The sequence below is a fragment of the Pelophylax lessonae genome (assembly GCF_965119305.1).
Source record: "Pelophylax lessonae genome assembly, chromosome: 11".
NCBI classification, from domain to species: Eukaryota; Metazoa; Chordata; class Amphibia; order Anura; family Ranidae; genus Pelophylax; species Pelophylax lessonae.
In genome coordinates, this window is record NC_138778.1 from 55,124,871 (window position 1) to 55,148,667 (window position 23,797).

General features: G+C 42.2%; 1 protein-coding gene across 1 annotated transcript in view; it reads left to right on the forward strand.

Annotated features, from left to right (window-relative positions):
• Nucleotides 1-22,766, forward strand: part of LOC309567357 (uncharacterized protein) — a 113,157-nt gene extending 90,391 nt beyond the window's left edge. Inside the window, exons 23-28 of the mRNA XM_082272772.1 lie at nucleotides 6,722-6,855; nucleotides 9,600-9,760; nucleotides 10,327-10,602; nucleotides 16,053-16,207; nucleotides 17,927-18,060; nucleotides 22,090-22,766. Of these exons, the coding sequence (XP_082128898.1) occupies nucleotides 6,722-6,855; nucleotides 9,600-9,760; nucleotides 10,327-10,602; nucleotides 16,053-16,207; nucleotides 17,927-18,060; nucleotides 22,090-22,258 (1,029 nt within the window). The 3' untranslated portion in view covers nucleotides 22,259-22,766. The remainder of the gene's footprint in view (nucleotides 1-6,721; nucleotides 6,856-9,599; nucleotides 9,761-10,326; nucleotides 10,603-16,052; nucleotides 16,208-17,926; nucleotides 18,061-22,089) is intronic.
• The last annotated feature ends 1,031 nt before the right edge of the window (nucleotides 22,767-23,797 follow it).

The window sequence follows — 23,797 nt, forward strand, 5'->3', positions numbered from 1 at the left end:
TTTACTGGTGATCAAGGGATTAAGTGTGTCCCTAGGGGCATGATTCTAACTGTCAGGGGGCGTGGCTTGTGATGTACTCACAGAGACATACGATCCTACATAGCAGGATCACATAGCCTCTGTGCTTACATCAGGGAGAATGACAGACGGCTGTGTTTACATCAGCCGTTTGTCTTTCTCCCTCTGCAGCGGGAGATCGTGAGTGACCGGTGGCCATCGGAGCCGCCGGTCACTCGCGCTAGTCCCCAGGGAACGAGCGGGGGCGGTAGCGCGGGGGCGGTAGCGCGTGGCGGCGCGCGCTCGCCCCCCACAGTCGGCTGAGCGAGTGACGTACCCCTACGTCAATTTTGCCCAGCAGCGGCTGCCTGCCGCAGTATATCTGCGGTGGGCGGTCGTTATGTGGTTAAAGTGGAACTTCCTCTATTGCGTGGAGTTCTACTTTAAGCATTCCTTGAGCACTCTTTAAAAAACATGTCTCACATTGCCCCTAGTACCTTTTGCTTGTCTTCTGTGCCACTGACAGGTATGGTGAGCTCATATCTGCAAAATATCATAATTCTCTCACCACGAAAAACAGGTACACTGTCTCTTTAAGACCCATCGCTTTCATCCACTTACTTCAGAAGTAGTAGCAGGGGAGGTCAGGCAGTCCTTCCAGAGGCAGACATGAGACACAGAATCTGAAACAAAACTAGTCATACAGTACTGTCTAACCTAAGATGACCAGATTTTTTTAAATTAAATCCGGGGACATATTTTATTTTTTTTTATTGGCAAATAATAAACTATTTTAAAAGCATATTTTCCTCAAATTATATATGCAGTGTATGTGGTATGTGTTTATAGAACGATTGTATGATATATAAGTTATTTCTCACATTTCGTCCATGAGTTTAAAAAAAAAAGAAAAAGATACTTCCTAGAATTTTTTGAGATATGACTACCAAATGTTATGAAGATACGATTGAAAAAAACAGAGTGCAGAGTTCAGGAGTGCGTTACATAAAGAATGCAGGTATAAGTAGCACTCAGCAGTGCGTTACATAAAGAATGCAGGGCTCAGGAGTGTGCAACATAAATAATGCAAGGCTCAGCTGTGCCCATCTATGCAGCCTGCTCATTGCCCAGCAATGCAGCCTCACCAGTGGCCAGCAATGCAGCCTCATCAGTGCCCACCCAATGCAGCCTTACCAGTGCCCATCCAATACAGCCTTACCAGTGCCCATCCAATGCAGCCTGACCAGTGCCCAGCAATTCAGCCTGACCAGTGCCCATCCACTGCAACCTGACCAGTGCCCATCCAATGCAGCCTCACCAATGCCCAGCAATGCCACCTGACCAGTGCCCAGCAATGCTGCCTGACCAGTGACAAGCAATGCAGCCTTACCAGTGCCCATCAATACAGCCTGACCATTGCCCAGCAATGCAGCCTGACCAGTGCCCAGCAATGCAGCCTGACCAGTGCCCAGGAATGCAGCCTCACCATTGCCCAGGAATGCAGCCTCACCAGTGCCCAGCATTGCAGCCTCACCAGTGCCCAGCAATTCAACCTGACCAGTGCCCAGCAATGCAGCCTGAGCAGTGCCTAGCAAAGCAGCCTGACCAGTGCCAATCTATGCAGCTTCACCAGTGCAGGGGATTAGAGAGAAGAGAGCCAGCCGGATCATCACACATCGTCGCTCGCTGTGTCAGCTTTAATTTGAATCACACAAGCTCCCGCCTCCTGGATCCACTCCTACCTATGATAGACAGCACATGTCCCGGCCTTGGACAAGTGTGCTGTCTATCAAAGGAGCCAAACCAGGAGGAGGGACTTTGGGTGACAGTGGGTGCCCAGGGATTGAAATTAAAGCTGACATAGCGGGCGACGATGGCCTGACTCCCCCCCCCCCCCCCAATGTGTGGCATCTGGGGCAGACTGCCCCTCATTGGTATGCCACTGGCTTCAACTCCCCCTCTGCCCCAGCACCTGACCACGATCTGCCCTGCACCTAGCGCCGTCCCTGCAATCCGAGGACAAATCCAGGGACAGACTTGCTCCGGGGACAGTGTCCTCAGTCCGGGGACTGACCCTGGAAACCGGGGACGTCTGGTCACCCTATGTAGTCTTACCACTGGGAATACAGTGCAGCAGGGGAGCAAACAGCAACAAGTCTTTACTTCATAAGAGAAAATTGGTAGGACTGCAGAGAGAAGGAGAGGAACCAGTTCCTCTGCCAGCTTCTGTGACATTATCCACCGCCGCTCTCAGACCGAAAACAAAGTCAGGAGAGCAATGCGGCACGCTGCCTATACAAGACAGGAAAAACCCCAAGAGAGACCAATGGCGACATTGCAGAGGTTACTAATACCACACCTGTAGAATATTTCCTACTATTTAACCACTTCTGGACCAGAAGGTTGACCATTTTTAGCGATACGGCACTGCGTTACTTTAACTGACAATTGCACGGTCGTGCAACGCTGCACCCAAATGAAACTGATGTCTTTTCCCCACAAATAGAGCTTTCTTTTGGTGGTATTTGATCACCTGTGTGGTTTTTATTTTTTGCGCTACAAACGAAAAGAGTGACAATTCTGAAAGAAAAAAAAAAAAAACAATATTTTTTATATTCTGCTATAAAACACATCCAATAATAATAAAAAAAAAAATTAAAATCACATTATTTCATCATTGTAGGCCAATATGTATTCTGCCACACATTTTTGGTAAAAAAACAGTAAGAGTACTAAGATTTATTGGTTTGTGAAAAAGTTCTCGTATCTACAAACTAGGGGATAGATTTATAGCATTTTTATTTATTTTTTTTTTTTTTACTAGTAATGGCGGCGATCAGTGATTTTTAGCGGGACTGCGACATTGCGGCACACAGATCAGATACCTAACTGACACTTTGAGGGGACCAGTGTCATTACTACAGTTATCAGTGCTAAAAAAATATGCACTGTTACTGTACTAATGACACTGACGGGGAAGGGGTTAACACCAGGGGCGATCAAAGGGTTAAGTGTGTCCCCAGGGGGTGCTTTCTAACTGTGTGGGGGATGGACTCACTAGATGAACACAGAGACCTGTGTTCCTGAATAGCAGGAACACAGGATCCATGTGTTTCTTTGTGATGGAACGGCAGTCTGCCGTGTTTCCATAGGCAGACCGTCGTTCTGTCTCTACTGGGAGTGATCGCGGGTGGCCAGAGCGACCCACTGATTGGCTCCCCCTCTGGAGCTCCCACTGGCTATTGTACGAATCGACATTTCGTGCAATAGAGCCGACCTGCCGCCGTAAAACTACGGCAGCTGGTCGGCAAGTGGTTAAGCAACATTGCCCGTGGCCCGGCACAAAGGGCACCCAGTTTCAGGAGGGGTTACTTCCAACATTCAGGGTTTTCCAATTTCAGGAGAGGCTGAACCTGGAGCGGCAGTGTGGTAGGGGGATATACTTGCAGCAACCAAAGTACTTACCAACTGCAATCAACAGGTGGCCTTTAGCATGACCATAAAAAGAACACTTCAGTAGGGGGGGCTGTCTTTGATTTAGCTAGGAAGAGGTGGTTCTTTGGGCTCCAGAGGAGGCATTAACCCATTGTATGCTGACAAGAGGTAGGGCCAGGAAAATATGAATACGAATGAAGATACTCTAATATTCAACTGCAGATATCATGTATTAATAACATGACAAAATGACAGTAATACATCTATTACAATCTATAAACAAAAGTTACACCCCATATAAGGTTTATATACTATAATGTCGGCAAAAATAAAATGCAAATCTCCTAAATGATAGTCCATTTTGCTTTTCTTATTGTTTAACTTTTTCACTAAGATTTTCAAACTAATTATTTAGAACAAGGATCTACCTGACTGAATATAAGTTGAACGGATCCGTCACGTTATACAGTTGTTGGTAAAAATAAATGAGGCGTCCGCAGAACTGGGCGTTATGGGCGTCCGCAGAACTTTTTTCAGGGGGGGGGCATAATTTTAAGGTCACCCATGCACCGCCCCTTTTCAACAATGTCATGAAGGGGAGGGGCTTAGTCATTATACTTATTTTGAGTATATTCCCTTAAAGCATGTTATACAGCACAGTGCTTTGCTGTGTAATTTGGCCCCTTCTATCACCTAAAATACCTGGCTGATCCTGCCTGGCTATGTCCTCCCCTCTGTAAACTGACCACAGTATACCATGGCTGCTGAGCCCTGACACCGTGGTCAGTTTATGTGCCTCCATCATCCGCAGCCCTCCTGTCCTCCTCTGTCCTTTCCCCCCCCCCCCTCCCTCCCTGCCTGTCTGCTCCTGTGTCAGTGCCCACCCCCCTCCTCTCCTGCTGCTGTAGTTTCATTTAAAGTTTCATATTCTGTCTACAGTCTGTTTAATAATCCTGTGTGCCCCTGTGTCTGTTTTTTACAAAAATAAGCCATTCTTTACAAGTGCCACTTGCCGCTCACGTGACCCGCCACCTCTCTCCTCCTCTCCTCTTCCCCTCCCAACTGACATCAGTGAGGAATTCTTTGCCCCGCCCGCTGCAGGCAGCTGTCAGCCGGAGAGAGGAGAGAGCCGACGGGTCACGTGAGCGGCGCCAGGCCCTCTGAAAACTGTTAAAGAACAGCTTATTTTTTTAAAACACAGATACACATGATTATTAAACAGAACAGACAGGATGGTATAAAGTGGCTTAACAACCACTTAAAAGGGGAAGTTGAGATTCCAAGGGGGGGGGGCATTTGTCCCCCCTTGCCCCTACCTGCGGATGCCCATGGAGAGGGTATAGAGATTATACAGTTATGTTGTAGGTTGTGTGGCCAGCTTTAAAAAAATTTCAAGTGCAAATCATGTACTTACATCAGCTGTTTTTTTTTTTAAAAAAGAAAAAGCATGTATTATTTTAATAATGAACATATAACTGCATTAATGGATTTTTTTGTATGTCTGTTTGAAGGTTAACCTTTAAAAACACTACTTCAAAATCATGAAAAAAGGGTCCTCTTTAATTCAAATAACTCTGTTATAACCATCCACCTTTCTCTGTATTAAAATATATAATCTATATGATCAAAATTTGTGGGTTTCTTACGTCGCACCTAAATGAGCTTGGGGCATCTTATTTCCAAACCATGGGAATTAACCACTTCTGGACCTGAAAGATTTGCCCCCTTAATGACCAGGCCATATTTTGCGATTTGGCACTGCGTTACTTTAACAGACAATTGCGCCGTCATGCGACACTGTACCTAAATAAAATGTATGTTCTTTTTTCCCCACAAATAGAGCTTTCTTTTGGTGGTAGTTGATCACCTGTGCGATTTTTATTTTTTGCACTATAAACGAAAAAAGAGCGACAATTCTGGAAAAAAAAACAATATTTTTTACTTTCTGCTATATAACATTCCCCAAAAAAATTTAAAAATCAAATTTTTTTAACTATTTAGGCCATTTTTTAACTAGTAAATGCGGGGATCGCTGCCATTACTAGTTAAAAAAAAACAATAAAAATGACATAAATCTTTCCCTTAGTTAGTAAACGCAATAACTTTTGGGCAAACCAATCAAAATATGGTTATTGCGATTTTTTTTTACCAAAAATATGTAGCAGAAAACAAATTGGCCTAAAATGTTAAAAAATTTAGATTTTTACATTTTCTTTTTGGGAATTTCATATAAACAAAAATGTGAAAAATATTGTTATTTTTTCAAAATTTACGCTTTTTTTTTGTTTATAGCGCAAAAAATAAAAATCGCAGAGGTGATCAAATACCACCAAAAGAAAGCTCTGTTTGTGGGAAAAAAAGGATGTCAATTTCATTTGGGTACAGCGTCCGTTAAAGTCACGCACTGCCGAATCGCAAAATAGGCCCTGGTCTTTGAGCAGCCAAATCCTCCACGGCTTAAGTGGTTAAATACTTTTGACCAAATAGTGTTTTGAAAAATTTTGTTGTCAAAATTGTATCAATTTATTTACAGTGCCTATTTTACTCTTAAAGCCCTTCTTTACTGCATCTGATCACCACAAGGCACAAACGCTGTTTAATTCATTTTTATTATTCATAGCAAACTCCCCCATCTATCCATGTCTCTATGCTTTATTTTGGTGAGAAATCTCTTTGAAAAATACACCCTGGCGTTTCTGGCCATGGCCATCTTGAATAAGGGCAAATGATTCATGTAGCATGACTTCGATGGTCAGGGTGCTTCCTGGCCTTAGCTTAAGTATGCATGCAGGAGGGTGTGCTTAGCTGAGAACACTGCTCCCCCCTCCTCCCTTCCTGAACACTCCTGGGATTTATGACATCATTGCCTAGGCAGGAAACCAGGAAGTAACTGAAGAAAAGTGTAAAACAATTATGACATACTTTCCTATCTGTTTACTAATGCTAGCAGCATGAGGATTGAAAATAATCAATGTTGATTGGCAGAGTGAAGTTCCACTTTAAGAACCTGTCCATGTCCACAATGATTGATGTTTTTGAAACAGTTTTTTTTTTTTTTTTTAATTAAAGTAATGAAAGTAGCATTATAAAGGAATTTATATGTGTAAAATTGATTAGGCTAAACTCCTATCTGCTTGAAGGTTATAATGGGATGGATGATTATTAGGCGATATTAATTCATGCTGAGAAGCCTAGTCATCCAGTTGGAAAGATGGTGACAACCAATTAATGTGACCCTAAACTCAAATTCATCAACAGCTCTGCTTAGACTTGTTTTTACTTTGTACAGATGCCAAAGGTTGCTGTGGAGTTTCAGCCAGTCATTGCCTCGTTGACTTTAACCAATCCTCTGAAGGAGACCTTGAAGGAAATTGTGATAAAAGCAACAGGCAAGGGTCTGGTATATAAGGAAAGGATATACAGGTACATTATAAATATAACAGTAACTTTGTTATGTATTAATAATATTATACTTTGTTTTGGGTCATCTGCCTCTTTCAGGCAAACACATCATAGCTGCCATTGGCAATCAGGAACAGTGGTTGGGTGGCCAGCAATAACAGCTTTGATTGTTCAGCTAGGCTGTCCCAACTCACAAAGTGGCCATTATTAGAATTATTATTCTAGCCACTTTGTGCCACAGGATTCCTTCTTTTTTATAGTGGTGTTTACCACATACGTTGCACCTTTTTTAGTGTTATCTTCAAATTTTCACTCTATGGGCACTGGTCTATTTATATTCCGATTATTTTTTAAATTCTGATTATTTCTTATTCACACTATTATATAGAATATTAAGCTTATTTATTGTTGCCATTGATTGAAAGGGTCCTACATTACAGATTGAATCTTACCTTTTCTTAATTTAAAATAACCCTGATATATAGTACAGGGCATATTTATATATTTATTGTACTCTACTTCCTGCACATTTTTATTATTATACATTTATTTATTGTTATTTATTCCCTTGATATTTATACATAGGATCTCCCACTACATATACATATTGTACTTTACATATACATTAGCAGCGCCAAACACTTCCCCTTTCTTCCCAATACATAGCGTATAACCTCTTTTGAGGTTGTATTCTAAAGTGGGCTGCAGCCAATTGGATCACATATATTCTTGTAACTTTTCCCTATCCGTTTCTCTATCCTAAGCGCGGATTCTTTTCTGGTTTTCACTCATTATGTGTTTTTATTTCAGGTGTTCGTTTTAAAAAAAAAAAAAATCGGAAGTTTACAACCTCTTTAATGTATATTTAAAGCCAACACTTTTTTATTGATATAGTGTAGAAATGTTACATTTCTTGTCAGGTTTTTTTTTTTTGCTCAAATAAGTTTGAGTGGGAGGTTCTGGCTTATGAGTTATATTAAACACAGCTAGATGTTGAAGCACTTTTGAAGGAAAGGATTAAAGTAGCCAACTTCTAAGCTGAATCACCCTCCATTTAACTTATGCAAATCCATTACACCCTTTTCACAAGGACGCCTCTGTAAAGTGCAATCGGCTTCCTTAGCGGGGGTTTTATCCACTGATCCCCACTGAGCAGGCAGATGACAGGTCTGTGTCCACTCTGCTGTGCAGAGCAGATACGGACACAGTCCCGTTCTTCTTTATGGGGCAATTAGATGGAAAAGCAATGTTTCTGGCTTGTCTTACATGCCTTTGCCCTTTAATGTGCTCCTTGCTGTGAAGGCCAGTTAATTTTTTCACAATGATTGGGGGGGGGGGGCGGTAGTGGACAGTGTCAGTAGGGCAGTGGGCGGGGTCAGTAGATTTTGTTTTTATTATTTTACTATTATTTTTTACAATTATTTTTTTATTATTTTTGTAAAATCATATTTGAGATTATTTTTCATAGTGCTTCTGGGGGGGGGGGGTATGGGGCAGTGGACAGTATCAGTAGGGCAGTGGATAGTGTCAGTAGAGCTGTGAAGGGTATTTTTTTAATTTTATGTATTTCTTTTTTTACAATTGAATTTGTTTTGTTTTTCATTATTTTTCACAATTCTTTTTTTTTTGGGGGGGGGGAGGGGGTTGGGGCAGTGGTCAGTGTTGGTAAAGGTGGGGGGGATGGTGTCAGTAGTTTTTTTTCTACTTTGTTTTAATATTTATCGTTTTTTTTTTACCAGCCCTGTTGGTGGGCTTTGGTGAGATATCAGGGATCTAAACAGACTGCTTACATCTCCCCTTTGAGAAAGAGAAAGGTACTGAGGACACAGTCCATTTCTCAGCAGCCTCGGCACTGAAGATGAATGAAGAGGAGACAGAGGCTCCTAATCATTCATAAACTGAAGCAGAGTTTACTCTGCTCAGTTATCGCAGGACATAGGAGTGATCAGTAGCGATCGCTCACTGTGTCCAATTCAGAAAAGAAAGGAGCCAATAAACTACATATTTACCAGCCCCTTCGTCCGCTCTCCATCCTGACAGATCCCCCCCCCCCAACAGCCAGTGGGAGAGAAGAGGAGGGAAGCTGGCAGTGGGGGGACGAGGGGGGGCGAAGGAGGAGGACACTGGAGCTGGCGGAAGTAGGAGGACAGCAAGGGCGGCGGAAGGAGGAGGACACCAAGGGGGGCGGAAGGAGGAGGACATGGGGGAAAGAGGAGGATAACACAGGGGGGACAGAGGACGGCACGGGGGACAGTCGGGGATGATCGGTGTGGCAGTGGGGACAGCTGTGAGCTCCGATCTCCCTGTATGACTTTTCAGCTGACAGCCATGGGAGGGAGAGGAGGAGAAGCAGCTGTCAGGTGAAAAGTCATACAAGGAGATCGGTGCTAGCAACTGTTGCACCGATCATCCCTGACTTTCAACCAGGAGATCATCCATGGGTGCAGGGTGGGTCACAGTGGGCCCGTGTGCAGTGAACACCCTGCACACATGGATGATATGCCACTGACTGGATGCCTGTGAGGTGGTGTTTTTTAGTCCCATGTGCATGAAGCCTCAGAGGGGATTTCCTCTCACTTTGAAGTGATATTGAAAAAAAAGATAAGGGTTTTAAGCATTCCCTACTCTATCCACAAAAGATGTTTTGGTTTTAGATATACTTTAGGTATATTTTAGGTGCATGCCGAATGCATTTTTTTAAAAATATGGTAAATGCATGTAATGCATTGCATGTGGTCTATTGAATTTTCTACTGCTACTTTCAGATGTCATAATGTTCCTGCGGAAGGTGACTTGATCTACCCAATAACCTTCACTCCAACACAAGTGGGTGACAGAAGACTGTGTGTTCAGCTTCAGAGTGACAAGCTTGGGCTCATCACCAGCTTTCAGAATTTGGAAGTGTTACCTAGCAATGTTGAAGAATGTAAGTCATTTGGAGTACTGAGTGGGAGGCTACTAAGCTTGGTAAATTTATTTTGTGCCTCATGAGGTATCGATGAGAAAGAGAGACATAACTTTCCCAAAGTATTAGTAAGACCTCATCTTGAATACAAAGTTCTGGAAAGAGAGATTTTATTGAAAGGCAACGTTCTGGAACTGGAGAGATTTTATTGAAGGGCAACTTAATTAATAAAGGGATGGGTTGAGAGATTCTTACCGTAATTATTGTAAGGATTTGAGCAACTTGTAAAAATACATAAATGGTCCATAAAGTAAACTTAGTGCAAAGTTGTTCACTTCCACTACCATCATTGCAAATTACAAAGGGGTACTTTTTGCATCTGGAGACAAAAGACCTATTTTTTTTTTAAAACTTTGCTTATATATTTTGCTGTCATTTGGTCTGAATTGCCCTGGTTTGAAAGAGGTTACTTTCATATTTGAGAAAACAAAGTAAAAATACAGTTGGGCACTTGTAGATTTAAACATAAAATGTATCGAAATTACAATTTGAAGGCATAATTAAGCAAACTCTTGTATTACTGGCAGGGTCTGTCCATCACTGGGAGGTATTCCAGAAATTTTCAAAAGCCACTATTTTGTCAGAAGAGGGAGAGTCCAGTGCCCCCATCAGCCTCAGCATCCACACAGAAGACGAAGTGTTTTATGGACATGACATTCCTTTTTCAATGGAGGTCTCCAACAAATGTGAAGTGCAAAAAAACCTTTATGTTTGCCTTACTGCAGAGTACCTTGATGAGGATGGGAATGGCAGCATACATTTCTGGCAAGAAACCTTTGATGTGTCTTTCCAGGCAAAACGAGGTAATCAAACAAAAATCTGCATGACATTGTCGTTAGCCAAACATAGACTGTTTGTTACAGTATGATAACATAATCCTTACACATGCAACTATGTACTTTCAAAGTAGTTGCTATGTGCTCTAGTGGAAAAGGCATTGTTTCCAGTATCTTGCCTACATACAGTATATAATATTTTATGTAAATATTCAGGCTAGGCATACCATACAGGGCCTGGCAAGAAACACAACATGAGTGCCACACCAATTGCTATAGAGTCTAGAAATCGAGTTTTATTCCTTAGTTAGGATAACACGTAATGTTAAATTAAATGCTAATGCATTTCAGGAGTTGCTAAAGTCCCCCTTTGTCAGGGCTTTAAAAGTTGTATAGGACTGAAAATCAGCACTCTCGGAAAAGGCTTCAGGAACTTTTTGGTCTGTGTAATATGGAAGTGCTGTAGCAGTCAAGCATTGTGAAGGCCTTGCTGTCTGTTTAAGGGTTGGTTTACATCTGTGCAGCATGTTTGAGGGACTTTTTTATGTGTTTAGGTACATTACTACCACCTAAAGTTGATCTAAACCATGGGTGTCCAACCTTTTGGCTTCTCTGGGCCACATTGAGTGTAGAGAAATTTTCTCGGGCCGCATATCAAATCTATACTGTAGTTAAGGTATATAAGTAAAAAAAATGCCGCCACGCCCTTCCCACGCCACCGCGGCCCCCGCACTAATTTAACACAACTAGAGGATGATCAAATGAAATTGAATCAGTATACAGAGGTTTACTTCTTCTAAATGATAATAAAGGAACACTCTAACCCCCATGACCACCTCAGTGATTTCAAGTGGTCATGGTGGTAGGATTTTAAAAACACTGCACATGCTCCCCCCCCCCCCCTCTGAGGCAGCCTCTGCCTACCGTTAGTTGGAAGCTGCAGTGGCCGTGCCCCCAACCTGACTTCCTTCCTCCCCAGCAAAAATTGTCAGGGGGCAGTGGGCCGCATTCCCTGAGGTTCCGGGCCGCAGGTTGGACATGCCTGATCTAAACCATGTGCTACATCTAAGCTAATTTGATACATCATTTTCCTACCCCACATTCTCATGAATGAAGGCTTTTCACTGACATATTTCGGTGCTCACAAGATTGTTGATTGATCTTAGGGCAACCATAACTGCTCAACACACTTGCAGGCTCTGGTTTCTGCCACACAATGGCTGTGCATTACTGATGAGCTAACCTGAATCTGAGCTCTCAACGGTTATTAAGCAAGATGGCTTTTTGCATTCCCCCAATATACACATTACCAATACAAGGAGCAGGTATTTTTTTGGTACATGAGATTCAAAATTCAAAACATGGAGCAAAACCCCATAGCTTTTGTTTTCACGGTGGCCAGACTGGCAATAGCCAGATCATGGAGATCACCGACTATCCCGTTCGATCTGGTAAAGAACAAATTAACATGGATCATGATCAATGAGCGCCTCTCGGCAACCCTCTTGGACAAAAGAGCTCAGTTTGACAAGACATGGGAGCCCCGGATCAAGTATCTGTCAGACTCATTGTAACTTGAGGTAGTTCCAATAACAGAATCTCATAGAGTGCACTCATCTTCTCCTGGGATTCTTCCTTTTCCTTCTACTATTACTCTCTTGTACTTTCTTTCTTCCCTCTTTTCCTCTCATTGTTCTAGATAATGTTGTGGTTGGAGGGGATTCCATGCCCCTTCAAGAGTATCCCCTTTCCTCTTTTCAGGCCATGTTGTTTTCTCAGTTCGGGAGGTGGGATGGGGACCGTGCCATTCCAGAACGCCTTGGTGACAGTTGATAGATGGATCGCCGGGCATATCTGGTATCTGGATACATTCAGTTATAAAATTGGTAGATGTGGTAACCTTGTGTGAATGAGGGAAGGATATCCTGCTTGTATTACCACATTTAACACCGTAGAACTAAGGATGCTTATGTTTTCTGTACAATATGCATTGTATCACTTTCTCTTGTTAAAAACTCAATAAAAATCATTGAAAAGTAAAACATGGAGCAAGACAAAAAGTGAAAAAAAAAATTAACTTTTAGGCTACTGTTAGTTGCGGATGGCACAGATTGACCAAAGTGAAATAACAAATCACATTCTATTTTAGCAACAAAGCTAGCAATAAAAAGAGTGGACCCAGTATGGTTATCAAAAAAATCTATAAAACCTCTTTTTTGAGACTTCTGCAGATGTTGACCAATTATAAGGCCAGCATAGTAACTATAACTTTGGCCTTATGCATGTTCCCCATTTGTAGAAGTCTCCAAAATAGGGGATTTATTGAATAATGTTCTGAACAAATGTTTTGAAGCCAATTTGAAAATAAACAAAGTAAAGTGTGAAATCACTGAGCTAAGTTGTATTCGATGCAGGTTAAAAGTCAGGGCAGGTGGCAGAAAGGTATTGTTGAGGGTCAAGCAGGCGGCAGACATTCAGACAAGAGAAAGTGAAGTTTATTCTGAGTCTTCATAACCAAGGGTATCTGTGGGTATCAAATGTCAATGGATAAATCGCATTCAAAGCCAAGACCAGATTTAAGATGTATCCTTGCAGTAAATTATTAGGGGGGCAGGCAATCTAAAAATGATTGAGCCCCACTAGGATTGCCAACCCAGAAAATATTTGTTTTACAAGCAGCAAGAAAAAAGATGGGTATCTCAGCATCACTTTGACAATACCCCACTTGACCTAGACAGTATGGTCCAATTTTAGCAGTCATCAGATAAAAGGTATTATTACATCATGATAATCTGAAATTCAAGCTTAACATGCAACCTAATTCCCCTAAACATTTTAATCATTACCCTTACATTTCAGAACTCTTGGCATCCAATTCAGATCATGATCTGAATATACTGTATATGGACAGTAACTTTATAACTTGGAAATGTCTATACCTGCTAACAATTTTACTTGCTAGTACTACTAAGACTGATTAATATTAAATATAGAGGTAGGCATGACTTTCAATGGCACTAAAATAAAATACAAATTAAAAATCATTCAACTGAATTGCCGATTGAGGTTGTATCTATTGTTCTGTGGGGTTCCTGGCCATGCTATCTGTTTGTGCGAGGTGTTTGGAGTGTACAAGTAGTGAGTCTCTCTTGCACTGCCCACTTTGCCTCTGTTGGGCCATTTGATGCATGGCTAGTGGGTTTTACTATCTGAAGCATCTTATTTTTTATTTTAGCCATCACTAGAACTACCAAATGAACCAATCAGGTAGACTTCTGCCTGTTCCATGAGTGTCACTTCCGCCTGACTTGACATCAAATCTTTCTGGAAAGCACGCTGTGGGGCTCTGCATGCACAATGGTGGTGGGAGTGGCACCATGATGACCATGATGGGGGGGGATTGAAACCTGGACAGGCTCTGGACATACCTCTTAGCTTTTGGAAATCCATAAATTTAGTCCCTCACATAGTATCCCTTAACATTACCTTTTGAGCTGTAAGTATTTTATCCTTGATACATGACCATATTTAGATTTGCTTGAATTAACAGTTTTTTTATGGTTCCTTATTAGGTTATTTTTCAGTTGTATGACCATTCCTTCTTTGTTCTGGCAATCTTTTTCATAATATTGTAAGTATCAATATTACATACATCTTGATTTCCAAATATTTTCATGGATTCAATTTTGATAATTATTTATAGTTCTTTTTGTAACTTGTTACATGTTGATTGCCCTACTTATATCACTATTCTGCTTCGATAGTGGTTGTTATATGATTTTATTCCCCTGTGTCCCCTTGGAGGCATTTGGGGCTATTTGCGGGTGTTGCATAAATGTGCATCTCTAAATGCATTTATCTAGTTAGATTGGTATTTGACCTCAATGAGTGCAATATGTGCAGAGTGGAAGGGGACCCCTGTGGTCTCACACAATGCACACATTGAGGATTCTTGTCCCCTTCTTTCTCCACAAGAACCGCCAGTAGGTGTGCAGGGGTCTGATGTCTAATAAGAAGGTGTGGGTCAGCTTTAATGTCTGACCAAACACTGCCCACTCTCACAACAAGGTCCCGCCTCTTGTGCCTGCTAACCAATCACCACCCACATAGTCCTCTGTGTTTATGTCAGTCAGTACCCGGGATGTGTGTAGGTGCACGATGTGCACAAACAGGGCGTAAGTTGGGCAATAGTAGGGTGCAAGGCGGGCCTAAGATTGGAGACAAATAAACGTAATTGGAGTAAACCAGGTGTTAGGTGGACACCAGATAGGCGCACCAGTGCTGAAGATTGCAGTTTGTATAGATGGAAAGATCTAGGGGGGGGTTCAGTTTCGCCCTCCAAAATAAAATTGTGATACACAGCAAAAAAAATCAGCAGGAGGCGGTGAGGTGCAAAAATGTGCTGCTGTTGTGCGGCCCCCTGGAGGTGTCAGGGGCTGCACTTGAGGCCCTCTATGATTTTCAAGTTGACCACCACTGGTATAGACAATAACTAGAACCTCAGAGCATGGCTGGGTGGCATTGTATGTATTCCACAATAGGCAGGTATAGTACACAATAGCGTAAAAAAAAAGGCCTTTTCTACAGGGAGATGATCAGAACAGCAAAGTAAAGTTATGATCGTGCAAAATACATAAAATCTGGAAGGAAGTTATTGGGTCAAAGGGGAAACTTCCTACATTAAATACTTTGATAACCCTAAAAGTACCTACAAACTAAGGACTAAAATCTCTAAGGGACCTTCTCACTTGAGGTTGGGGGGGCTGAAAAACCACATGGCTGAGTCACGTTCTGGAACCCCCTGTTAGCACAATTTGTCCACACCCAGCATTCTGCACAGGCGCTTAGCATTATTACAGAAGATGTTTGTTGGTATGGGGAGATGTCAAATGATGTATACGTGTTGGTGGCTGCAGTGTGGCATGGCTCTCTCTTGTTGCACGTCAACACAGAGGCCCAACTTATTATATTGCACACAGGCGCTTTGTTTTCTGAAAATGTCCTTGCTGTGGATGTCCCTTACATATTTAAGTATTTGTCATTGAAATGTAATCTCTTTAGGATCATGCTTCTTTCCCCATCTCCTGAAGAAGCAGAGTCTGAGAAAAGCATTATGAATTAACCTTCACCTTTATTAATGGTTTATACAACAAACGTTGTGGGTTGGGTACATAAAGGTATAAGTAATTCGTACACAATGTCACATTAATTATTTTAGTAAGAACTTTTCATTATATCGAAAATAATATTTTGAATATGTTATAGGTTTTTCCTATCTGTTTTATTTTGGTGCCACTGAAAGTCCAACATATCTCTGTGTAATTTCACTGCATATATTGATGATACCACCCCTACTTGTGTGGGCTTGTCGATATTCTATGAATAATTCTTTTTCATTGATTTACAAATTAAATACAAATTAAAGGCCGGGTATTTGCATTTGCTGTTCTTTGCTAACTATATTTTTCTGCCATCAGGCCATATATTCAAAACTCAGATTTCACGACTTCAGTATGCAGTGTCCCCAGTGGTGAGCAACGTGGTGAGACTCACCGGTCTTGTGAAAGATATCACCAGCACATACTGTTCAAGTAGGAAGGTGATTCTGTACAAACCCCAGATTGCTATCAAGGTAACCCTGAGCAATATACTGAAAGACAATAAAATGAAAGCCGAATTGAAGTTTCTGTGTAAGCCAGCTAAATACATTCACCGTGCACCAAAACAAATGGTCTGCAAAGCCTTCCACTTTTTTTCTTGAAAAAGCAGCAAAAGCCTGAGTAGAAATGTCGGTCTCCTGCCAATATACTGTAGAGAAAAAGCTTGCCCGGGGTGTAAGGCCTCCTTTACACTTGTGGTTGGGACGGTACAAACGCCACATTTTTATCGCCTCCCAACTGCTCCCCCTTAAGCTGCAAAGGCAGCAAGCTGGTATGCATATGCCACGACTGCATGCTTTGCATCGTGACTCAGTAAAAATGACCCCCCACTGTCACATTTAGTGGATAGTATTGCCTGCTAAACATGACCCATTCAAGTGAATGGGGGTGCCTCCAACTGCGTGTACTGCATGTGGCGGCAGCTCGCTAGTGCGAGGTTTAAGGGGTTAGAACAGGCAGTGAGGAGGCGATATAACACCTCCTGTTTGACAGAGGCCCCCTGAAGAACGAAGTGAACTTGGATCACTCTTCAGAGGGCAAAGCAAGTCTAAATGAGGCCTCAAAGCTGTGGCCTCTAGAGAAACCTAAGTGTAAGACTTTGCATACCTTTTGTTTTGATGCAACTGAAATGTATTCCAAAAGAAGGAGCTGGGCGATAAGTAGGAAAAAGGAGAAAAGAAGAAGAAGGAGACGGGGCTAGTCCATTCACGGTGGTGGTTTTTGCTGCACACGTCAGTTATCGTGGATTTTGCACCCTGGAGTCACTTTATATGCATGTTGAATGCTTCACAATTACTTTGGACTTTCACATCCCATATTTTTTGGACTCATTTGTCCTTCACTTATTGCATTTTTTGTTTGTATTATCACATTTTTGCTGTTGTTTCACTGGATCACCTAAATGATTGATCGCCCTCCAATTATTCAGTATTTATTTATCAGCACTTGTTCAAGTGATTTATTCACTATACACATCATATGTTTAGATATTTTGTTTTTTGTCATTTAGTAATAGTTTAGCGCACCGGATATTTTCTTTTTCTGTTCCCAACATTACCTAAAATTTAAGATATGTTCGGCTGGGTGATCTTTTTATTTGATTCTGAAACTTTTTTAAAAACTGTCCAAATATTCAAATGGAATGTTTTCTTGCAATATGGCATGCTAGGGGAGCACTGTACACAATGCCAGAAATCAAACTCTTCCTTACCCTAGCCAAAAGTAGAAAAAGCTGCTTTGGTTGGAGTTGCATCTTTAAACTCAAACACCTTTTAGTTTTGAATACAGTAGAGAAGAATTCAAATTTATATTTGTGATCCCATTGGGAGATTTATTTATTGTGATTCCCATCGGAGAGCTTTTTATTTCTTGTTCCATTGACTCCCATACAAAAATTTGGGGTGCAGTTGTCACTAGGAAAGGAAGACATAGACCGCAATAAAAGCACAGAATAGAAAGTCTAACCCTTCTTTGGTCTACTGAAATGCGTTTTTGTCTGTGTCCCCGTTGGAAGGATATGCCATCTGTCCTGACAGGAAGTAAAGGTAAAATCTCCCCTAATGGAATATAGACAGCAAAAAAAAAATCCAGCAGAGACTCTTACTCCCTTCCCAAAATACGTCAAAAAGCTTTGACTTAAGTTAGGCTTTAATGTTTGAGGTAAACATACAGTATTTTTATCACGTTTACAGATGCCAGAAGAAGCACCGCTGTACAAGCCTATAACAGCCATAATCACAATCACAAACCCCCTTGAGAAGGAGCTAGAAGACTGCACAGTAACAGTGTCTGGAGAAGGCCTTATACACAAAGAGAGATCCTACAAGTGAGTATTTCTGGATGTCAATGAAAATTAAATACAGTCAAAAATCAAAGCTAGTTTCACAAAACATACTACATGAACAAGACAATCTGTCTCATTGTATAATAATGTGACATTTATGGAGAGATGTACTAAAACTGGTGCACACAGAATGTGAAGCAGCTGTGCACAATACCCAATCAGCTTCTAACTTCATCTTCCTCAATTAAGCTTTGAAAATTAAACCTGGAAGCGGATTGGTTACTGTGTGCAGCAGTTTTACTAAATCCTCCCTCAGTGTCATAATAACTGTCAAGATCAGTGGCGCAACTATCAACCTGTCCCCGCATGCCAAGGTGCTAGACATAATCCTGGACTCTGAACTCTCATTTCAGCCCCACATCCAATCATTGACCACAGCCTGCCACTGCAACCTCTGCAAAATCTCTAAAATACGCCCCTTCGTAACCAATGACACCACAGAGCTCCTATGTCCCTCCCTTGTCATCTCTCACCTTGACTACTGCAACTCCCTCCTCATTGCCTTACCTCTACATAGGCTATCCCCTCCTCTGTCCATCATGAATTCTGCTGCCAGGCTCACCCACCTTACCAACCGTTCAGTGTCTGCTATTCCTCTCTGTCAATCCCTCCACTGGCCACTCACCCAACAAACTAAATTCAAAATACTAACAACCACTTACAAAGCCATCCACAACTCTGCCCCCAGTTACACCATTAACCTAGTCTTAAAATACCAACCTAATCTTTCTCTTCGTTCCTCCCAAGACTTCCTGCTCTCTAGCTCCATTGACACTTCCTCCCATACTTACCTCCAGGACATCTCCCGAGCCTTTCTTATCCTATGGAATTCCCAACCCCAATCTGTCTGTTTATTTCCCACTCTCCACTTTAATACATTTCCTGAAAACCTCTCTCTTCAGAGAAGCCTATCCTGACACCACCCAACAACTGTACTTTATTTTCTCCATTGGCTCACCCCCCACAGTTAACTTTTGTATCACTTGACTCTCCCTCTTAAGCCCCGTACACACGTACCGATCGTCGGCCGAACGATCGGCCGTCTTTTGTCCAGGGCTGTCGTGTCTGGTGAAAACTGCAAAAGACTGCACACGAATTTTGTCGGCCAACAACAGCCGACTGCAGAAGTGATGTCATGTGATGGTTAACTTTCCTTGTCTTTTTTCTTTTCTGAGCATGCCCAGTCTTGCAAATCTGCTGTCTGTCGGCCGATATCTGTACTGACTGACGCACAATCGGCTGTTCTGTTGTCAGCGTACAAAAATTTTAATGCCTGCACGACAGATTCTTTTCGGCCGAAAGTGCGCTGTCGGCTGTCGGAAGCATCATACTAACAAGCCTACAATCGGCCGATCGGTCATCGGCCGTAAATATTCGGTACGTGTGTACGAGGCTTTAGATTGTAGGGGCTCTCTGATTCCTTCTGTATTGAATTGTAACTGTACTGTCTGCCCTCATGTTGTAAAGTGCTGCACAAACTGTTGGCACTATAAAAATTATGTACAATAATAATAATGTTGAGAGATAACAGGATGATGCTGGAGTCCAAGAGAGTCCTCAGTCCTGTGTAGGCTCTAAGTTGCAACTGGGAGCTTACACACAGCTTCCTTTCCTCACTCTCAGTGGCTGACCAAGGGATCAAAGCAAAGCTTAAAGCGGAGTTCCGGGCACAAAAACATTTTTTCAATGAACATACCCCCGGGACAGTCAGGGCTAGTACATTCCACAATGGCTAGCCTCTGATATGTCCCGGTTCGCACTTACCTGCAAGAAGAAATACTCACTTATAAAATTTCTTCTACAGCGTTGCCATCTCTCTTGTGGGCAGCTGAAGCCAGCGCGATCCTCTTCTGCGTCCTCTTCCGTGTCTTCTTCTCCCAGAATGCGCCTACACTGGCCCCTCTCGTCACTTCCGGTGCGGAAGTGACGAGCGGGGTCGGTGCCGTCGCATTGATTCCTGGGAGCGATGACGTTCAGCTCCCAGGAATCATTGCAAACCGGAAGTGACGGCGCAGGCCGCGGCCACAGAGGGAGGAAGTGGAAAATAGGTGAGTATTTCTTTCTACAAATACAAGGTGAGTAAAAAAAATAAATAATCCTAACTATCTAATTCCTTTTCAGGTGAAGAAGAGCAAGCGGATGGCCAAAAAATCGATTAGGTCGATTTTGTGCCCGGAACTCCGCTTTAACTTCAGGCAAACAATACACAATATATGCATACTGGATATGGGAACCGATTTTACAATTTTGCCTGGGACCCACCCCTGCCCATGATTGATCAATGAAGGAGCAACAGTGCATTGTTGAGATGATTATCCTTGCGCTCTGTTTTTGTAAGCGCATTTACATGTGTACAGTGTTAAGTAACAGTCCTGATTGGTTCATATGGCTCCATCTCCCAGTATGTACTGCATGTGATCACAGGGGGACCCAGGTACCAACTTAATTTTATACTTATATATTACAGGTATTCATATAGTGCTAACTACTTACGCAGCTCTTTATATCAATCAGTCCCTGCCCTCAAGGAGCTTACAATCTAAGATTCCACCTCACATGCTCTAATGAGCAGGGCCCTCTGATTCCTACTGTATTAAAGCGTATTGTATTTGTACTGTCTACCCTCAAGTTGTAAAGCGCTGCGTAAACTGTCGGCGCTGTATAAATCCTATATAATAATAATAATAACATGCATACACATACTAGCGACAATGTAGACAAGAGCCAATGAACCGACCAGCATGTCTTTGGTGTGTGGGAGGAAACCAGATTACTCAGAAGAAACCCACACAAACACAGTGAGAATATGAAATCTCCATGCAGGTAGAGTTGTGGCTGGGACTCAAACTGATGACCCTAGTGCTGCAAGGCAGAAGTGGCCCGGTGAAACTGGTCAGGCTTCCAGCTTGGTCCCATGTAGCCAGCCTCTGCGATACTTCCTCCCCTACCTCCTCCATTCCTTTAAGGGACTGATATTTTCTCTGGATATGGATGTATATATACCTCTATTGCTACAAATACAACTTGGACTTTTCAAGATCCACATGGATGGCTAAGTACATTTCCTTTACTTGAGTGTCAAATGGCTTTTTGGTTTTTCTTCAAACTAAACTATGGCTCCCACACTGTGCAGTGATAAACCGCATACTATATAGTTGGAGAAGTTTTTATTTGTGATTCATTTGCCAACGAGGATAGTAAATAGTAGATACTACAAGAGTACTATATGTGATAGCAAGGACAATTCCCTAGGAATTTTCCAGTTGCATCTGATGCCTTCTATATAAACCATTATTTCACTCTCATTCTGAGCTGGATATATATGTGTCAGATCACTGGGTCTGGTTACATCCACTTGTGCTGTCGCAGTTATAGTACATATAATACAATATTTCTAATGACTAATACCCCCATTAAATAGTGTTTTGTAGGGCTGCACGATATTGGGGAAAAAAGTACATTGCGATATTTGTTTTTCAACGATATATATCGCGATATTGAACTGGGTGGAATGCAGAAGACACTGACAGTGTGGATTAGGCAGAGTCGGGACTCACAGTGGTGGTAGGAGGTAGAAGAACACAGCCCGACATGACATCTGTCCCACACGTTCAGTCTGCCGCCCTGGAGCTAGTTCTCTTGACCGAGCGGTGAGCGTGGCACAGCGAACCAATCACGTGAGTAGCGGCACAGGGAACCAATCAGGTGTGCAGGCACGCGTGATTGGTTAGCTGTGCAGCTGCTCACGGCACGCTACTCACCGCAGAACGTGTGGGACGGATGTGTCGGCTGCAATCACTGTGAGTCCTCCTCCTCCCCCCGAGTCCCGACTTCTCCCTGCCTAATGCTAAATATCGTGTCTTCGGCGATATGAATATCGCCCACGCCCGCAGAACGATAGTCGACATCACAGCAACTATCGTTCAGCCCTAGTATTTTGTTTCATATTCAACTGCAATTCAGATGAAACTGCAAACCATGAGCTAAATTTACCTTTAATCTTCATTACAGATGTGATAACATTGACCCAGGAAGTGAAAGAGATTGCCGCATCAGCTTTTCTCCAACGCAAACGGGCCTGCTGAAATTGTGCATGAAATTTCACTGCAGGCAGTTCAGAGATGTGACGTGCTGCCACAGTGTTGAGGTCCAGCCATTTAAATTATTCTTCACCAAATGAACAGCAAAAGCAATTATTTCAAAATACACAAGCAAGCCCCGAAGGAAAATATTGTACAAACGTTCAGTACTAGGCTACAACCCAGAAACAAGGAAGAGATATCCATATAGCCAACAATGTGCTTCTTACCGAACTGTTGAATTATACTGCCATATGGAATTAAAGTGGATATCAATCCAAAACTTCAGGAGGGAGGGAAGGGGGTGGACCTCTTAAGTTTTCGCCACCGACTATTTTTTCAGGGAAACTTTCCTCCACTTTCTGCCTTAGTGGGACCAGTCTTTAAGACAGGAAGTAAGGAAAATGTAGCACAATTTTAAAAAGGCAACACAAATCTGAGACATTCTGAACCTTCCATTGCTAATGTGGGTTCACTGTTGTGTGCAACCCTGCTGGAGATACCTCCCTTAACTTCCTGTCCATTGCGGCACAAGTCACCAGGATGTGAAGTTATGAGAAATCTCCCCAATGGGGACAGCAATAAAAGAGATCCCAACAGGGATTCTAAATCTACCCTAAGAGATCCACATTGATTACGGTATCAATGCATTTTTCGGACCCAAGTTTAGTACTTTAACCACTTCCTGGACCGGAAGATTTTCCCCCTCAATGACCAGGTTATTTTTTGCGATTCGGCACTGCATTACTTACACGGACAATTGCGCGGTTGTGCGATGCTGTACCCAAATAAAAATTGATGTCCTTTTTTCCCTACAAATAGAGCTTTCCTTTGGTGGTATTTGATCACCCGTGCAAGTATATATATATATATATATATATATATATATATATATATATATATATATATATATATATTTTTTTTTTTTTTTTTTTTGCGCTATGACCAAAAAAAGAGCGACAATTTTGAAAGAAAAACACTTAACTTTCTTCTACATAACATTCCCAATAAAAAAATGTAAAAATGAAATTTTTTCTTCATTTTAGGCCAATTCTGCTACATAATTTTGGTAAAAAAAAACCCAATAAGCGTATTTTGATTGGTTTGCGCAAATGTTATCGCGTCTACAAACTAGGGGAAAGATTCGTAATTTTTTTTAACTAATAATGGCGGCAATCAGAGTTTTTTAGCGGGACTGTGACATTGCGGCGGACAGATCGGACCTCTAACTGACATTATGGGGGGGACCAGGGGACGTCCCCTCCCGATCCTTGAAATGACAGCCGAGCAGCTTCATCGGTTGTCATTACAAGACAGCCGACCGTCTGCTATGGACACCGGTAAGGGGGTGATGCCTCTAGCTGCAGGCATCACCCCGGTACAGAACTTTCCCGAAATATCGGCAATATCGGTAAATCAAAAGGCCGATTTCAATATATCGGGGAAAGTGCATATCGGCCCTAGATATATCGGCTTTGCCAATAATCAGTCGATCTCTAGTCTCAACCCTTTAACTGCTACAATTGAAGAAAAGCTTGTTCTGTTGATAAACAACAGACCTACTGGCCAGATCACCAAGTAAAAATAATGGAAAGGCAGCCAAAAAATAAGAATTGGTAAGCTGCAATATAATAAATATT